Below are 16,117 nucleotides of genomic sequence, written 5' to 3' on the forward strand. Positions count from 1 at the left end.
CTGCCACATTGCTGAGTGATGCATTTGTTAGTTTGTTCACATTCTTTATAACATGAGCTGTGCCTTCAATTTATTTTTATTTTTTTTTCAGTTTACTGTGTGAATGTCATCGCTTTTGAAAAATAAAGTATGATGCCACAGGTCAAGAAACTGCGTGGAGTATTTTATATGCAGTACAAAAACATTTTGTCTGGTGTGTGTTAGTGTGTGTGAGATGGGTTTGAGTGGCTGTGGTCTTGAAGTCGTGTGTATTACAAAAACATGGTCTCATTCATACAGCACCTCTTTGTGTTTTGTGGTCTAACCTCTTATCCTGACCACTTTTTTTTTTTTTTTTTAATTTATGTTATGCAGCATGTTGCTGGATGCTTTATCAAACCAGGTCCACTACATGTAGGCACACAATGTTCTTCAGTCTTCATATCTGTTTCTCTGGTTCTTTAGAGCCAGTCAAACCCAGGTCAAGCCTGAGAGACCAGTTCAGGTCAATCCTGGCTGGATTTGGTAAGTTCCAAAGTTTTAAACATAAAATCGTAGCAAAAATGTTTGAGGCCGCTTTGACGTGACTGCTTTAGTGCTGCTTCATCCAGGTATGCTTTTGTTTGCATTCAGGTTGTAAAGAACCAAAATAATGCCACCAGAATAGTTTCCCTTTTCATGAAGGTGGAGCGTGTGGTGCACATCACCTCTATTAATTTTCTGGGCACAGGCTTGACAGTGGAATTTATGACAGGACTGTTTGTAATCAGTCTTGGTTCCTCCCATCAGATTATGTCATTGTTTTGATAGACCACCTTCTAAATGCTGCTGTAAGTTATTTGAATGTCATGTATGACATCCTCTGTTGCCCAGAGCAGTGTTATTACCTGTTATGAGTCATGACTGTTGTGTTATCCAGACAGCAACATCTGTTACTTTTTTTTTTTTTTTTTTTTTTTTTTTCTCAATACTTTTGCATTGCTTGACTGGCATGCTACATTCGTGCTCGCACTTCGCTGAGGATTCTGTCATTTCATTGCAGAATGTGCTGCTACAGCTGGCAGAACTGCACCCTGTTGTGTATACATGTGTAAGCGTGTGCTGTGTGTGCGTGCGTGTGCATGCAAGCAATGTGGCTGTTATCATGCATACCCTGCTACGTGGTGCTCAGAAGTGTCACTTTCATGCAATATGAAGCTGCAGTGTAATCATATGTCATCCATCATTGTTTAAGTGCCTTGCCTCCCGTGTGTCTGAACCAGGAGCAAATCTCTCAGTGACATCCCCATGGTGTACCCTGTGCGAAAGGCTCCTGATGCAAACACTAGTCATGATGAAAGTCAGGACACCGGATTGACAAGACTGTGGAATCAAGACAACAGAAGGAAGTGTAGCGTTGCTGCCAAGGATGCCGAAGCTCAGTGGCAGGATGTAAGTTGATGCATAAATGCTGACACAGCAATATTTTTCACGGTCCGTTTGGTGTTTTGAAGCTTTTGAGCATTTTTGTCATCAGATGGTAATTGTAGATCTTCACATTTTGCTTTTTCTGCACATTTAAATGACTCGTCTTTCGTATTCTTATAAGTTGAAATTTAAAGCTTATTTTTGACATTTCATATTACAAATTCAAGATTCGCTAAATTAGACACTTGTTGTAAGAGAATGGCAAATGGAGTAAGAATATTGACAGCAGCTCCTGAGTTGGGAAGGTCCTCGGGTACTAAGGAGAAACCTGAGAGGTAAGAAGGTGGGGCATGACATTAATAGAATAAATAAATAAAAAAACAGCCTGTAGAGCAGTAATAGAATAAAAATCAACTTTATTTTCATTGGACACGTTACAAGTGCAAGGCAACGAAATGCAGTTTGCATCCATCTAGAAAGTGGTTTTAGCAATAATATGGTCGTCTTGCTCCTGAAATTTGGATAAATCATCTCTTAAAAAGTGGAAAATAGTTGAATGTTTAGAGATCAAAAAACTCCGTGTGTTAAGAGCATATCTGAATATACTCATGCTGGTTAATAGTTACTGTATTTGTAAACCAAGAATGCAGATGTGGTCTAAATTGAAGTGGCTTTTTGGGGGGGTACTTTTTGATAAGTACACAGGCAGTGGTGTAGTTGGTTGATGTTGTGCATTTCTTTCAGGACTTGAAAAAGTGGAAAACCCGTCGTAGGAGCACAAAGTCTGAACTTCGAACTAAATCACAAGACAGAGAGCATGTAATGGATAAGATGATCAACGGGTCTGTGACAACTATTGAGAAGAATGAAGCAAAACTAAAGTATGTTTGTGCTACAATTGGTTTTTAAAAAGAATAAATTCTTAAATATTTTTAAACAATGCCTAATGTACAGCTATTTGCAGTGGCATGAAAGAATTTTTTTACTCTTTATTCATTTATCTTTGGCTTATTTGTTTCAGATCATCGATCAGATAATAATAATATTAGACAAAGATGACCTGAATAAACACAAGGTTTTTTTTTAATAATTTAATTTATTAAGGGCAGAAAGCTATCATAGCAAAGCTGGCCCTGTGTGGAAAAAGTAAATCATGAATTGTGATTAATCGCATTTATTTCAGAAAGCAGATTTCAGTTTCACTGAACTGGGCTGTTGCTGCTTCAGGACATGGATGACTTGCTGTAATTGATAGAACCATGAATTCTGCTCTCTACCAGAAGATCCTGAAGCAGGATGTCCGACCATCAGAACTCAAAACCACTTGGGTTATGCAGCAGGACAGTGATCCAGACATACCAGCAAGTCCACCTCTGAATGGCTCAAAAAACCAAAACAAACCATGAAGCTTTAGGAGTGGCCTAGTCAAAGTTCATTCTTAAATAATATTAAACAGGACAAAAATCCTCCAGTGTGACTGAATGAAACTTATTTTGCAAAGATGAGTGGGCAGCAATGTGAAGGACCCTTTGCCAGTTATCACAAATACTTTATTGCAGCTCTTGCTGTCAAGGGCGGAACAACCAGTTAATAGATTTAGGGGGCAACTACTTTTTCCACACAGAGCCAAGTAGGCTTGGATAACTTTTCATTTAACCTTAATTCATTTTATTCATACTCTGCTTATATTTGTCTTATATTAATATTTGTTTGATATGAAACATTTCACATATGCAAGAAATCAAGAGGTCAAATACAGTTTCACAGCACTGTACCTTTTTATAACTGTATATATACTCGTGAGTTGTGATGCCTGTCCTTCCTTCATGTTTTCTGCTACCTGTAATCCTTCGGTTACTCTTCCCCTGCATATTAATACCCCAGATACCAGCAGTCACCTTGGACCAGGAACACAGCGCCTCGTCCTTACTCAACAACTTCTCCATCAAAATCAAGCTCTGATCTCCGGCCACATACTCGAGCTCTGCTGGCCCGCAGCTATGCCACCGAGGCACCTTTCAGCCCCACGGTTCCTCTTAGCTCCCAGAGCTCAACCCATGCTCAAGTAGGTTTACACTATTGAGTTTTACCTCCCTGATGTTAATGAGCACCACACACTGTTTTAATAATGGGATTAAAAATGCTTATGATTTTAAAAAATTTCTTGAGTACAGCTGAGTTGTGAAAAGTGTTATAACCTATTAGGTGTTTTTATTATATTGCCAGATGGCATAACTGTTCTCATTGTTGGCCCTTTCCTCTCAGGGTGGAGCAGTGGTTGTCCCTGATGGAAAAGTCTTGGGAGAGGAGATCCACTTTGCCTCCACGGCTTTAGATGAAGCAAGAGTTGGCATGCCTTCTCTAGGCTTTCCTGTGATCTCTCAAACCCAAGTGAAATCCCAGAGCAGCACAGCTCCTTTCCAGTCCACCTGTGAACTTTCCCAGCCACAAAATGGCCTTACAAACCAAATCTCCACTCATTTTACAGCTTTACAGCTGAACGAGACCACAAATTCTAAAAGCAACAAAAGTCCCACTTTATCCATGTCTAGTGAACGAAAAGCATTTTTTTATGTTCATCCGGAGCTTAAAACTGCTGGTGAGGATTTATCGCATCAGAACGACAACTCTCAGGAAGACGGACAGAAGTCCTCTTGGCAAGCAGCAGCAGAGCAAAGCACGGCCCCGCAGACTCCAGGCGTCTACAAGTTCTTGCCCAGAACTGTTTCCTGGTCTGGCTCAGCCAGCCTTCCCCGTGGTTACCGTCGGTCTGAGGGCTCATCCCGTCTCTCTTCTGCTATCACAGCCAGACCCTTTGGGACCAAGCAGTCCAGAGTGTCATCACTGCCCAGGATGTACAATGTGAGTTCACTGGTTGCTGCGTCTGTGGCCCTGTTGCTCTTTAAAAAGATTGGTTTTATCACACCGTATCCATTTAACTGCATTAATCCAGCCTAACACCCATCTTCCTCCTCAGCTGACTCAGTTTAAATATTAACAATGTCACTGTCAAACCTGCAATTCATTCAGGTTTTTGATCAAGCTTAAAAACCATGTTTGGGCAATTATAAGAGCTGAAAATGCTTATGGTGATGAACATGGATGCCAGGAAACCTTGGGTCTAAATCCAAACTTTAAAAAAAAAAGTGTTATTTAATTTTTTGCTTAACAGAAAAACATGTCGTTCTGACATTATTTTACAGTCAGCCTGTTATTTTTCTGGCTAAATTGCATTTTAGTGTCTGACGTGGTGTACAGGGATTTGTTAAGACAGCCTAATAAGCTTAAGTAAGTTGGTGTAATGAGAGCATTGTGTATGTATGTGTCTGTCTGTGCACACTGTTTGAGCTAACTTGTTACCTTTTGTTTTGATTGCCTTCCTCATTAATAAAAGAAGTGCTGCTGCACTGCGGAGTTCATTCCCAGATTACACATTTCTCACGAATCTGCTGGTTTTACACATTTTTAAGGCCCTACTTTAACATTTCAGCGCTGCAGATTCTGAGCACATCTTGTTTTTCTTCATCTCCAGGTAGATGACAATCAGGGTGTGCTGCTGAACAGTGAGAGAGAGGATTCTCCATCTTCACCATCTCTGAAAAGACAGACTGCGACCGCCCAGCTGAGCGGTCCGTATCAGACCAACCAGGGGAAGCAGACTGGTGCAGGACAGGAAGAGCAAGTGACTAGCTCCAATCTTTCCAGCCAGACCTCCTTTCAGAGCAGTGGCTATTACTATCGACCCTCCATTCAAAGCCAGATACTGCCTCAACCTTATTCAAATCTGCAGTCTCGTCAAAATAGAGGCTTGACCTTCTCAGCTGATGGAAGCACAGATCTTCCAAAGGTATGCTGGAGTATTTTTGAACTTGTAAGATCATATCAAATCAATGGCATTTATGTGATTACCCACTGCTCTGTAGAAAAAATGAATGAAACAAACTCCTATAAAAGTTTGCTGCCCTATGGCCAAGTCTCACTTGGAAATGAGATTTAAATCTCAATTAAACTTTTCACCTGGATAAATAAAGGATGAGGAGGATGATAATATAAAATCAGATTTAAACTGGCTGGATCTGGACCAGTTCTAGAGCTGCTGCCATTTTCAAATCACTCCCTCAACGTCACTTTCTGACCCCCTGCAGTTATTGTGTAGTTACACTATGGACCCCAGACTTGTGCAGAGAGCAAACATCAGCTTCTGTATCGAATGTACTTGACTTTCATGAACCTGGGCTACAGTGAAAGCTAACAGCAGTTTTCAGTGGAAAAATCCAGTTTCCACTCTCAAAGTGCATTAGTTCAGGGGCCTGACCAGCTGCATGTGTGCGGCTCTTTTGTTTCTTTGGTTTTCTTTTTGTTGTTGTTTTTGTTTTGTTTTTTCACTGTCCCAGAGCTAGAGCATTGACAGTCTGCTCCTGGGGGTTTCCTCAATCTTTGTCCAAGTTGGAAGGTCACAATTTTACACTAGACAATGAAGCCAATGCAGAAACATCTTAAACCTGCATTACATGTGAAAGCCACCAGGTGGCAAAAGCTGTGGTTGCAGAAAGACTTTTGGTCCTATAGATGTCTGGGAAAGCAGCTTTCTGTCTTTACCTCTGTAAACAGTTTCCTGCGGAGTTTTTGACCCAAAATTAGTTTGACTTATTTTGGGTCGTCTTGGGAGGAAAAAAATGTTTAAAAAATTGAGAATTATCTGTGGTATGATTATTGGCTAATGACTTGTTTGACAGGTTGCACACTTGTGCACTTTCCTCTTTGCATCTATCCAAAAAACAACGGTGAGACTGCTCATCCCAAGGCTTTAAAATGGGGCTTGATGGGATGTAGAGAACAGCCATGATGGCTACATCCGTCTTTTATATCATGAAATTAGACACTTGGAGAGGGATCGTAAGGTGTAATGAATGATTGTTCTCATTAAATAAGCTCAGTGACGACCAGAAAATTAACATTTTGGAATATTGGGAAATGTTTATGTTCAGACATTTTGACTTGTAGACTGGTGTCATTTATATCATTAGATAAGGTTAAATGGTGTTGTCATGACAACTTCTGAGGTCACCCCCCTTACTTTTTATTTTTATTTTTTTATTTTTATTTTTTAATTACCATTCACTACAGTGTTTCAAACTTAAAGCAGCATTAATATGGCATTTCTGACCGTAACTGGTCATTCAGTTTATCCCTTCCTTACTATATTTGTGTAGCGGGCCACTCAAGTCTCTAATTTCCACTAGGAAGCATTCGACATTAGATCACACGGTGTCACCTTTACGTGTGTGTGTGTGTGTGTGTGTGTGTGTGTGTGTGTTTTTTTTCCGTTTCCAGGTGGATCACAGTGACATGAGAGTGAGCCTTACTCTTAAACCCAACAGTCTAGCTGACTTTGGTTTCCATACTCACTGGGACTCGACGGGGGTGAGAGTTAAGCTCATTCAGCCCGGTAAGACTCTTGTTAAATGTAACTCTGGAGTGCTGAAGTTTTGTCACAAGAACAGAACGTTACATTTAGCATCTTTGTGTGAGACAGGAACAAGTCAGTGACAGATGTTTTCTTTTTTGCTTTTTATAGAGGAAATTTGCTCTCACAGGTTAGCGCTTAGAGAATAAAACGGTAACAGATGACACTGACAGTTCAGGTCACAGACTAAAAAGGCATCAAATTTGTTAGTGGGTCGATTTTTGTTATGAGGGAAATTGTATGCAGCAGAAGGGGAAGAGTGCAGAATTTCAAAGCTATTTTTTATTCTGGTGGGGGGGGAGAGATGTCAAAACGGCTACATTTTGATTATGTTTTCTGAACATGGTAATTATGTATACGGTTACTTGTAGGGAAGAGAAAATTTAACCTAGGAGTTTTACAGTATTTGAGGGCTTCTGAGCATCAAACTACCAAAGTGATTTAAAACGCAACCATGAATAATGAATTGGACATGAGAGAGGTGTCACTTACTCGCTGCTTAGTGGCCCACTTTCAGATAGGAACAGTTCCTACTGTGTTTCTCACTTCATGCTAAGCAAATAATTTCTGAATTGGCACTTTCGTTTTTTCATGTTATGCCATACTCGTTTTCATCTTTCTTCATTTCTTCCCTCAGGCAGTCCAGCCGAGCTCTGCCAGCTGCGTGTCGACGACGAGATCGTGGCCGTCGATGGAGCTGCGGTGGCACACATGAACTCAGACCAGTGGAGGGATAAAATGTCATCTGCCCTGCAAACCGGCAGTTTGACCATGGACATTCGGCGCTATGGCAACAAGGGTAGGATATTGAGTAAAAGCGGCTCTGTTTTACCACTTCCTGAAATTATTAGCGTGGTCTTAGAGTTGATAGCTAGTTGTTTTTAATTAGATTGGAGCACCGGCGAGGGGACTCATCACAGCCAGCCAGGCCAGAGCAGGGTGACCCTCAATCTGACTGCTGCTTCTTCGCCTGTCCTGATAGGGTGCCCTGATCACCATGCCAACAGTGCTGCCTTTCCAGACACACAAGTCACACAAGGGTTCAAAAGCAATGGGCACACAGACAACGTGAGCACTATTTTAGCAGCTATCACAGCAATTTAAAAAAAAAAAAAATGATCAAAGCTCTTCTTATAGTTTGTGGTGTCTTTTTTTTTTTTTTTTTTCACCTGCATAGGTGATGCAGGGTAAAGTCATGGGTGGAGAACTTTGTGAGACACATGGGACAACCAGAAATAAAGGTAACACCAAGCATAAAGTGTGTAATCGCAGTGATATTTTAAAAAAACACTTCCTCTAAAAATAACTCGGGTGTAATATGTGTAATTTCTCACTTTGTCCACCCTTCCTCTTCATGTAGATTGTAGTACTATTATTAGAAAAAATCAGAAAAGGAGGGCAGAATTTTTCAGGCAGCAAGGTAAAATGGCAGTTTGAACTTCATGTGAAGCGGCTTCGGTGGCTGGTGCTTGGCTTGGTTTGAATTGTCATTAGAATTAAATACGCATTTTTAGTATGCTTGTTTTTTTTTTTTTTTTTTTTAAAGAATATTTAGGAGACGCTAATTATAAGGAATCAAAAGATGCATGGTGATTAGCTGATTGCCTTTTACTAGATAACCACTGTGATAACATCAGTCTATTATACTTTATAGCAGTGCTTTAATCAGAGCAGCGTAACCACAAATTACACCAAAGTAAATCAGCTATTAAAGGATTTCTATAAATTGCTGTTCGTTGTACAGTTTGTTCATGAAAAATCGCAGAAGAACTGAGGGCAGGGGCGCAGACTGTACTGCTTTTCACAGTGATTGGCCAATTTTAACCAAACAGCCACAGAGATACGGCACTGATCATGTCCAAAATATAGAGACCACAATAAATATAAGCCTATATTAAGATGATCTCCTCTCATTTCTCAGTTTTTGCATTGATTTCCTCTTAGTTCCTATCAGGTGCAGGAAGGGGTCAGGAATTTGAGGCATTTAACAAAATGACAATGATGCAGCTTTGCAGCCATCATCTTGAAGTCATTGCAGATGAATAGTTATGTAACAGGTTTTCCAGGACCGCATAAAGTCCTGTGGAAAGCCCCATGATTCAGTAGCTTAGAATCATCTTAAGCAGCAAAAACTTGAATTCATCGTTTTGGGGATGATATTGGTCTCTCAAATCATTGTGGATGAACATTGGTTCAGTTCACTTAAGTATGAAGGCGTTTGTTTATGCAGAGGTCCCTCAAGGTCTGACCACAGCCTCTCAATCAAGTTAAGATCTGGACTTTGACCAGGCCTTTGCAACACTTCTTTGGCCGTGGTCTCATATTTGACTCTAGAAGAGTTGAGTGAACTCGTTGACTGCGAGGTGCTCAGCTCCCGTGGTTGAAAAACAAGACCAGCACGCCATCCTTCTGTGCTGATGTGCTTGTGTGTTTTCATGCGTTTAGTTTTCACCAAATGTTACACTGTGCATTGTTGCCAGACATCTCCACTTTGGTCTTGTCTGTCCAAAAGACATTGTTCCACAAATCGTGCACTTTGTTCAGATGCAGCTTTGCAAACCTTTGGAAGCTTTGCTCTTAGAGAGGAGAGCATTTCTCCTGGCAGCTCCTGTAGAGTCTGAAGATGCATCTCTTGGGCTTTTTGCATTTTCTCGGAGCATTGCACGGTCTGACCTTGGGGTGAATTCACTGGGATGTTCACTTCTGGGGAAATGATGGCATTGTGTTAGCACACTTCAGTGCTCCAGACCTGCAAACTGCCAAAACTTCTGCTTCTGTAAAGGTGCTCACACGTGCTGGTTATCTGTCAAACAAGTGCAGTTGATCACCAACATCTGCTGCTGCTGACCTTTTCCTAGTTTTTTATAGGTCTGTATGTAGTCCTATGAAAGTTTTTAAACTTTTTTTTTTAACCCCCCCCCCCCCTTTCATATAACTATGTGATGTCTGTTTTGTTTAAGCTTACCATTATATTTTATGGCAGCTTCTATACTTTAATCATATACCAAAGGTAAATGGTAAATGGCCTGCATTTGTATAGCGCTTTACTCAGTCCTTAAGGACCCCAAAGCGCTTTGCACTACATTCAGTCATTCACCCATTCACACACACATTCACACACTGGTGACGGCAAGCTACATTGTAGCCACAGCTGCCCTGGGGTGCACTGACAGAGGCGAGGCTGCCGGACACTGGCGCCACCAGGCCCTCTTACCACGACCAGTAGGCAAACACGGGGTTAGTATCTTGCCCAAAGATATTTGTCATGCAGCCAGGAGGCAGCCTGGGATCAAACCACCGACCTTCTGGTCAGTGGCTGACCTGCTCTGCCACCTGAGCTACAGCCACCCATGGTACATCATGATGGTTCTTTTAAATATATCGAGAGTACTTCCTCACTCATATGTCCCTTCAGCAACCTGCAACCTCTCTCCTGGCTCCTCTCTCCTTGAGATGCATTTTGGAAATTAAGGCATCCCTAAATAATGACACACTGGAATTGATTTCAGACAGGAGGCGGAGGAGATGAGGAGGCACAAAACAGAGAAATGAGAAGAGCCCACTGTGTGCAACGGTTCTTTATGTTGTTTTCATTGTTTGATCAGTAACTTTCTGGCACGAAGACTGATATCCTCTGCTGTCCTTTGTGGTTGTTGATGATTCTGTGTGTCCTACGATGGCTTTTCTCTTCAGGCTGTGCAGGATTCAGCTCGTGGGTGTACTTATGTGGTAAATATTTGCACTGTGTGTAGCTGCTGTTGCGATGCTAAAGACCCACTGTGTGTCATGCTGCATCATCAAGCAAACACATCAAATTTGTACTTGCTTTACCGCACACTGTGATACCTTTCTTGCATTTACAAGTTCTTGAGGCTTTGTTCTGCAGCAGCTTTTTCAGAATTTGCAGTGCGGCATCTTTAGCTGGGGATACATTAGCAGAATAGTGTGCTGAATTTTGATAAACTGTCGACATGTTGGCCCTGATCATTGGAGAGTGATGATCCTGAATGAGTGGTGAGAAGTGTTTAATTCAGTCCTACTGGTAAGTCTTCAGTGACCGGTTGGTTTTTTTTTTTGGTTTTTTTTATATAGCTTGTCTGGGATTGGCCAGATGAAGGCCTCTAGCAGAGCTTTCCTGACTGAAGCAGGAACAAAATCAAATATCCACTACATTTTTCTCCAGTCTTCCTTAATCTTCTAATGTGTCCCCAGTAATTGCGTCTGTTTAGACCTGCATGATGCTACTCTACTCTAGGAAAAAACAAAACACTAAACAGGTCCTAAACTATTATTCTCTCTCACAGGAGGGTCAGAATCTGCGATATCTGATGTAAGTTTCTGTACTATTTGATTAAAGGATGTGCACAGTCAGAAATATGTCACCTGCGTGTGTTTAAAGAGTTGATGTACTGCAGTGTGATCACGTTTGAACTTACAGTCTGTCTGTGCATCACCAGCTCCAGGTGCCATCGCTCAGCCCCCCCTCATCCAGCTGGTCTTGGGACCTTGAGGAGGATCGCAGGAGACAGGAGAAGTGGCAGGAAGAACAGGAGCGCCTCCTACAGGTGAAGCCTCTTTCAAACAGAACTAAGGAGCATATGCTTGAAGTTCAGTTCAATTTTATTAAAGTGCTCTGGTGTTTTTGGATTTGTTTTTAGGAGAAATATCAGCGGGACCAGGAGAGGCTGGAGGCAGAGTGGCGAAGAGACCAACGAGATGTAATAGACCCCAAGAATTCAGGGGTAATGTCGCTTTCATTTTACAGCAGTTTTTATAATAGTTTTTTCCTTAATAAGGCACCAAAGAAGGGAAGTTTTTTTTTTTTTTTTTTTTTTTAAAGATCCTAATGTATGACATTTTACTACATTTTGAGATTACACTGGTTACACTATAATGTTGCATTTTCAGTCAGCAGCTCTGACACTGACACCGCACTGAATTATTTTGCTCACTTTTATCAGTGTTATATTGTTTTTCTTTCTCTAAATACTCTACACGTACAATATTCATGTTTCAGAGCCAGAAAACCTTTGAGGTGACCTCTGGTGATGTGGGCCTCGCCAGGACCCAGCAGCAAGAGAATGCAATGCCGAAGAAAACCAGAGAAGAAGAGCAGAGCACTGATGGAGAAAAGCTGAAAGAGTTGTTGGGGCCAAAACGGCAAAGTAATGCACACGAAGTGCAGAATGAGATGGTTGCCCAACAAGACTGGTAAATAAAGCTTTGCTTCTTTCTTAATGCTGCTCTTATCCATGTGGTACAAAGAGCATGTTTATTACAAAGAGTCTCATCTGCAAAACATTCTAAAGCATTTTTTAATCATCATCACTGCTGTTTCTGCTGTGCCTCCTGTTGCTTTTGCTGGGCCTTATTTCTGCTAATGCTGTACCTAAGGGCTGATGGCTCATGTGGCTTTGCTCAGCTGTCCCCTGCACACAGGTCAGATCAAGCCTGGTCCAATTTCCACTGTATTTGTAGTTTTAGTCACGCAGGTCCAGGTTTTGCACACCACTTCAGTGATTTTTGTAAATTAAGCTATTATAAAGGTAGATAATTGTTTGTTTTTTTCTTTTAGAGAAAAACACTTTTAACAAATGCTTGATTTATGACTCAAAGCACAATTTCTTAAAAGAAATAAAAGAAAATCACATCAAAATATTGTGGACTTGAATTAAAAATTGCTCTCAGGGTTGAATAATGCAGACTTTCTTGTTCCCATAGGACAAAGTCCTTGTCTTCCCCAGTATTAGCTGGGCCTCACAAGTATTCTAGAGGTGAGTTTAGCTCTTCCTCTTATATTATCCATTTCTGTGTTGGAGATGTACTTCTCTAACCCGTTCAACGTGCTTTTGTTCAGGGGATCAGAGTAAAAGAAAAGGACTGTCTGTGGCCAAGGCTGAGAAAGAAAGGCAGCAGATTTTAGAGGAGATGAAGAAAAGGACTCAGCTTCTGACTGACAACAGCTGGATACGTCAGCGCAGCAGCAGCTTTTACAAGGATCCCATGATTGTTGGGCTTCCTCTGAAAAGGTGAGACCTCAGCCAAGCTGCATTTAAGATTGGACTCATTGCCCAATGGCCTGTTTTTCAGTCCGTGTGTTTCCAATTGTTCTTCTACTACTGTGATTTCTTACCTGCAGATATGACTCTCTGGATAATCTTGATAATTTGCGTCAGCCCCAATCCTCAATCTATAGTTACCCTCGACCACACTCGGCTGCTGCAGGTTACGTTACACCGAGTAGGAATGCCTCTTCGCGATACAGCACTGGATCAGTATTATCCCTGAGAAATCCTTACATACAGTCCTGTCATCAGGCCAGGTACACATCTATGTAAACTACAAGCTTTCATCTCTTGTACATGTACTTAAAAAAAAAAAAAAAAAGGTCTTTACAGACATTTTTGGCCTTACTTGGTTACCATTTGCCTGCCCCAGGATGGTCAATGGCAGGAGGAATTGCTCTGTCTGTGGGCGTATCCTTGGTAGTAGACCAGCTATGGTCATAGAGGCTCTTAGTCTCTACTTCCACCTTGGCTGTTTTCAGGTGAGAGGGTTTACCTGGGTTAAGGTGCAGTCACAATAGCTCCAATACCTGCAAATAGCTGCAACTGCTCCTCATCTCTAAGGAAACTATTCCATTTTTGACATGAGGTCCTTCAGTTTTTTATAGTTAAAATGTGATCAGAGTTCATGGTTGGCCAATAGAAACACGGAACTTATTTTCTTATAGTTCAGTCACTTAAACTCTGAACGCAACAACAATGGAACAACAACAAATGGAAACGGCAAATGATGCACAAAACACATGATGACTTATTAGCAATAATTTCTGTGAATCTGCATACAATGCTGCAGAATCTGTAGGCAAGAGACAAGAAAGCTGCCCCTGCAAGACAAGAGACTTGGTCCTGATTTCTTATGTGTTGACCAAAGTTCTCATAATTTTGGAACTTTAAAGTTCAATACTGCCGGAGTGTAGGATTTCCACCACAGTAGTGGATCTATTTTAATTTTTTTCTTATTTTCTGCCCTATGGTAGATGCACATATTTTATTTTATATTTTTCTAAAGAGGTAAAGTTTCGGACTTAGATATGCATACATGTGCAAGTTATCCCTGTGAGCTAAATGCTCAGACTCCTCTAAACTTTAGATTTATGACCCCTTTTTTTCTAATCTATGATCTCATCTGGGTATCTATCATCTATATGATAGATATATGATAGATTTATGATAGATATTATGATATGATAAAAGGTATATCTTAATATGGTGATATCAAGCACACAGCTCTGGCTTAACAGAAGCCATACCCATCTGCTGTTTGAATCTGTTTGCGAGGGACAGCCTATCAGAAGAAAGTTGATTTAAAGGGAGAGGCGCTAAAATGACGTGTTTTATGCAGAGGCCTAATATGTACATGACTTATACAAATTTTCAGTTCTACTCAAATTTTCAGTTTTTATTCTTGCGCCCTACTTAACATAACAGGTCCCAGTTAAAATGAACATTTAAGAGAAGAAAAACATACACCCAGTATAACTGAACCCTGTATGTGTTTTGGGGGTTAATTCTGAACAAAATTTTAGGGTTGAGACTAATGTGACTGCAACTTGCTTTGTGAGGTTGGCAGGAGTCTCATGTCTGTGGTCTGTTTTCCAATCATAGTTATCAGTTTGCATCTGCTAGGAGGAGTGTTTCTATCACTTTCATGAATCTATTTTCATTAGCCAGTCTGTCTCTTTGTCTGTGAAGCTTCTGGGGGTGGTGGTCAAGCCCACTGTTATGTTTGTCATTATTTTCTCAGTTACTTATTATGCGCATAGTGGAAGAAGCCAACCTGCTGTCCTGCTTTGCTTTTAGATCCTTGCTGTGAAAGTCTCACTGGCAGGGGACCCCTAGATTTAGCTGGCCTTGGTTCATTAGCATGTAGATGTAAAAGCAATTTCACTTCTGCCTCCCTGTAAGTCACAGATGCACATCACACTTGTTGTGATATTTATATGCTGTGGGGTTTTTACGCAAAACAAAGCTTGGTTATCCTGTGCTCGGGTGGCGGACCGTCTGGTGAAATAATTTAGACGCTAAAGACCCACGTCACAGCTCGGCTGGATTTGTCTTAGATGGTCCCTGAATCCTTTCTCACTTCCCCGTCCTCCCCTCAGTGCGTGGGCTGCCATCAACATCTCGGAGGAAGAGAGAATGGAGCCCAGGTTCAAATCCGAAACAGGAAGCCCTTCTGTGAACGCTGCTATTTCCAACTCAGGTGTAAGTATTGGTCATTGTGAGACATGAACATCACACTTTAGTTTCTGTCCCTCTATTAACCTTCCAGATTGCTTTTTCATTTTTTTTAACATTGCATTATGTATGACTTAGTCTATAAAATCATTTTTTGTTTGATTATTGTTCTGTAGAAAAACTGGAATTATTACCCATCACTCACTGAAAGCTAACTTTTCTTATAATACTTTAAAATGTGTTTAAGATGTCACATATTTACACCTTTAAAAACTTGTTTTTCAAGGTACCATGTTTACTTGCATTTTAGTCACCCCCATGTGAGCAGCTTGCTGTACTCCAGATTGAAGAGTAAATACAGTGGCATGGGGGTCTCTGAGCAAAGCTATGCTGTACAGAGGAAATCGCAGCCAATTCACAGCTTCTACTTCCTGAGCATCGGTAAAACTTTATATAGAGTTTTGGCAAAGTAGAACCTATACTTCTGTTTTTTTTTTTTTTGTAAATGACATAAGTGGTGCCTCGTTTGACCACCTTTCTCCTGCTAATTTATTTCCAAGTTAGATTTAATATATGAAATAAAGATATGATGGGAACTGTTTGATTTACGCCTTCATCTTAATGCTAGTGTCTTCAGATCCGTGTGCCGTGTTAAAATTATCAGCTATTTCTTGAGGCTATTCGTGTAACTCTGGTATGGAAATGAATTTTAACGTGTACTGAAGCACTTTCTGTTCTGTTGTAATGTCACTGAATACACACTGGGGTAAATCTCGTGTGTGTGTGTGTGTGTGTGTGTGTGTGTGTGTGTGTGTGTAATGTATGACTGTCTCACATACAAATCAGCCTCTTAATTGAAATGTCTTTGTAAATAAAGTGGACTGAACATATACAAGTGTTGTTGTTCATTTGTATACCACATGGTGGCAGCATTGATCTCACTTTGATCTAATTGTCACTGTAGAAGAAATGACTTCACAGTTGACTGTCTTTACTTGTTGGTGAACATACTGACTGTTCA

General features: G+C 40.8%; 1 protein-coding gene across 2 annotated transcripts in view; it reads left to right on the top strand.

Moving 5' to 3' along the window:
• LOC308397908 (LIM domain only protein 7-like) overlaps positions 1-15,975 on the top strand; it is a 32,784-nt gene extending 16,809 nt beyond the window's left edge. The window contains exons 10-29 of one of the 2 annotated variants that reach the window (XM_080884162.1): positions 445-504; positions 1,242-1,410; positions 2,131-2,267; positions 3,271-3,451; positions 3,652-4,248; positions 4,919-5,233; positions 6,721-6,835; positions 7,491-7,652; positions 7,743-7,921; positions 8,031-8,094; positions 11,158-11,183; positions 11,311-11,418; positions 11,512-11,595; positions 11,871-12,064; positions 12,248-12,292; positions 12,575-12,627; positions 12,711-12,882; positions 12,993-13,175; positions 15,021-15,123; positions 15,407-15,975. In XM_080884162.1, coding sequence (XP_080740288.1) covers positions 445-504; positions 1,242-1,410; positions 2,131-2,267; positions 3,271-3,451; positions 3,652-4,248; positions 4,919-5,233; positions 6,721-6,835; positions 7,491-7,652; positions 7,743-7,921; positions 8,031-8,094; positions 11,158-11,183; positions 11,311-11,418; positions 11,512-11,595; positions 11,871-12,064; positions 12,248-12,292; positions 12,575-12,627; positions 12,711-12,882; positions 12,993-13,175; positions 15,021-15,123; positions 15,407-15,451 — 2,992 coding nt within the window. In that variant the 3' untranslated portion in view covers positions 15,452-15,975. The remainder of the gene's footprint in view (positions 1-444; positions 505-1,241; positions 1,411-2,130; positions 2,268-3,270; positions 3,452-3,651; positions 4,249-4,918; positions 5,234-6,720; positions 6,836-7,490; positions 7,653-7,742; positions 7,922-8,030; positions 8,095-11,157; positions 11,184-11,310; positions 11,419-11,511; positions 11,596-11,870; positions 12,065-12,247; positions 12,293-12,574; positions 12,628-12,710; positions 12,883-12,992; positions 13,176-15,020; positions 15,124-15,406) is intronic. The other variant, XM_080884163.1, reaches the window with a different exon arrangement.
• Positions 15,976-16,117: the final 142 nt, after the last annotated feature.

This window comes from Rhamphochromis sp. 'chilingali' (assembly GCF_963969265.1).
Source record: "Rhamphochromis sp. 'chilingali' genome assembly, chromosome: 6".
NCBI lineage: Eukaryota > Metazoa > Chordata > Actinopteri > Cichliformes > Cichlidae > Rhamphochromis > Rhamphochromis sp. 'chilingali'.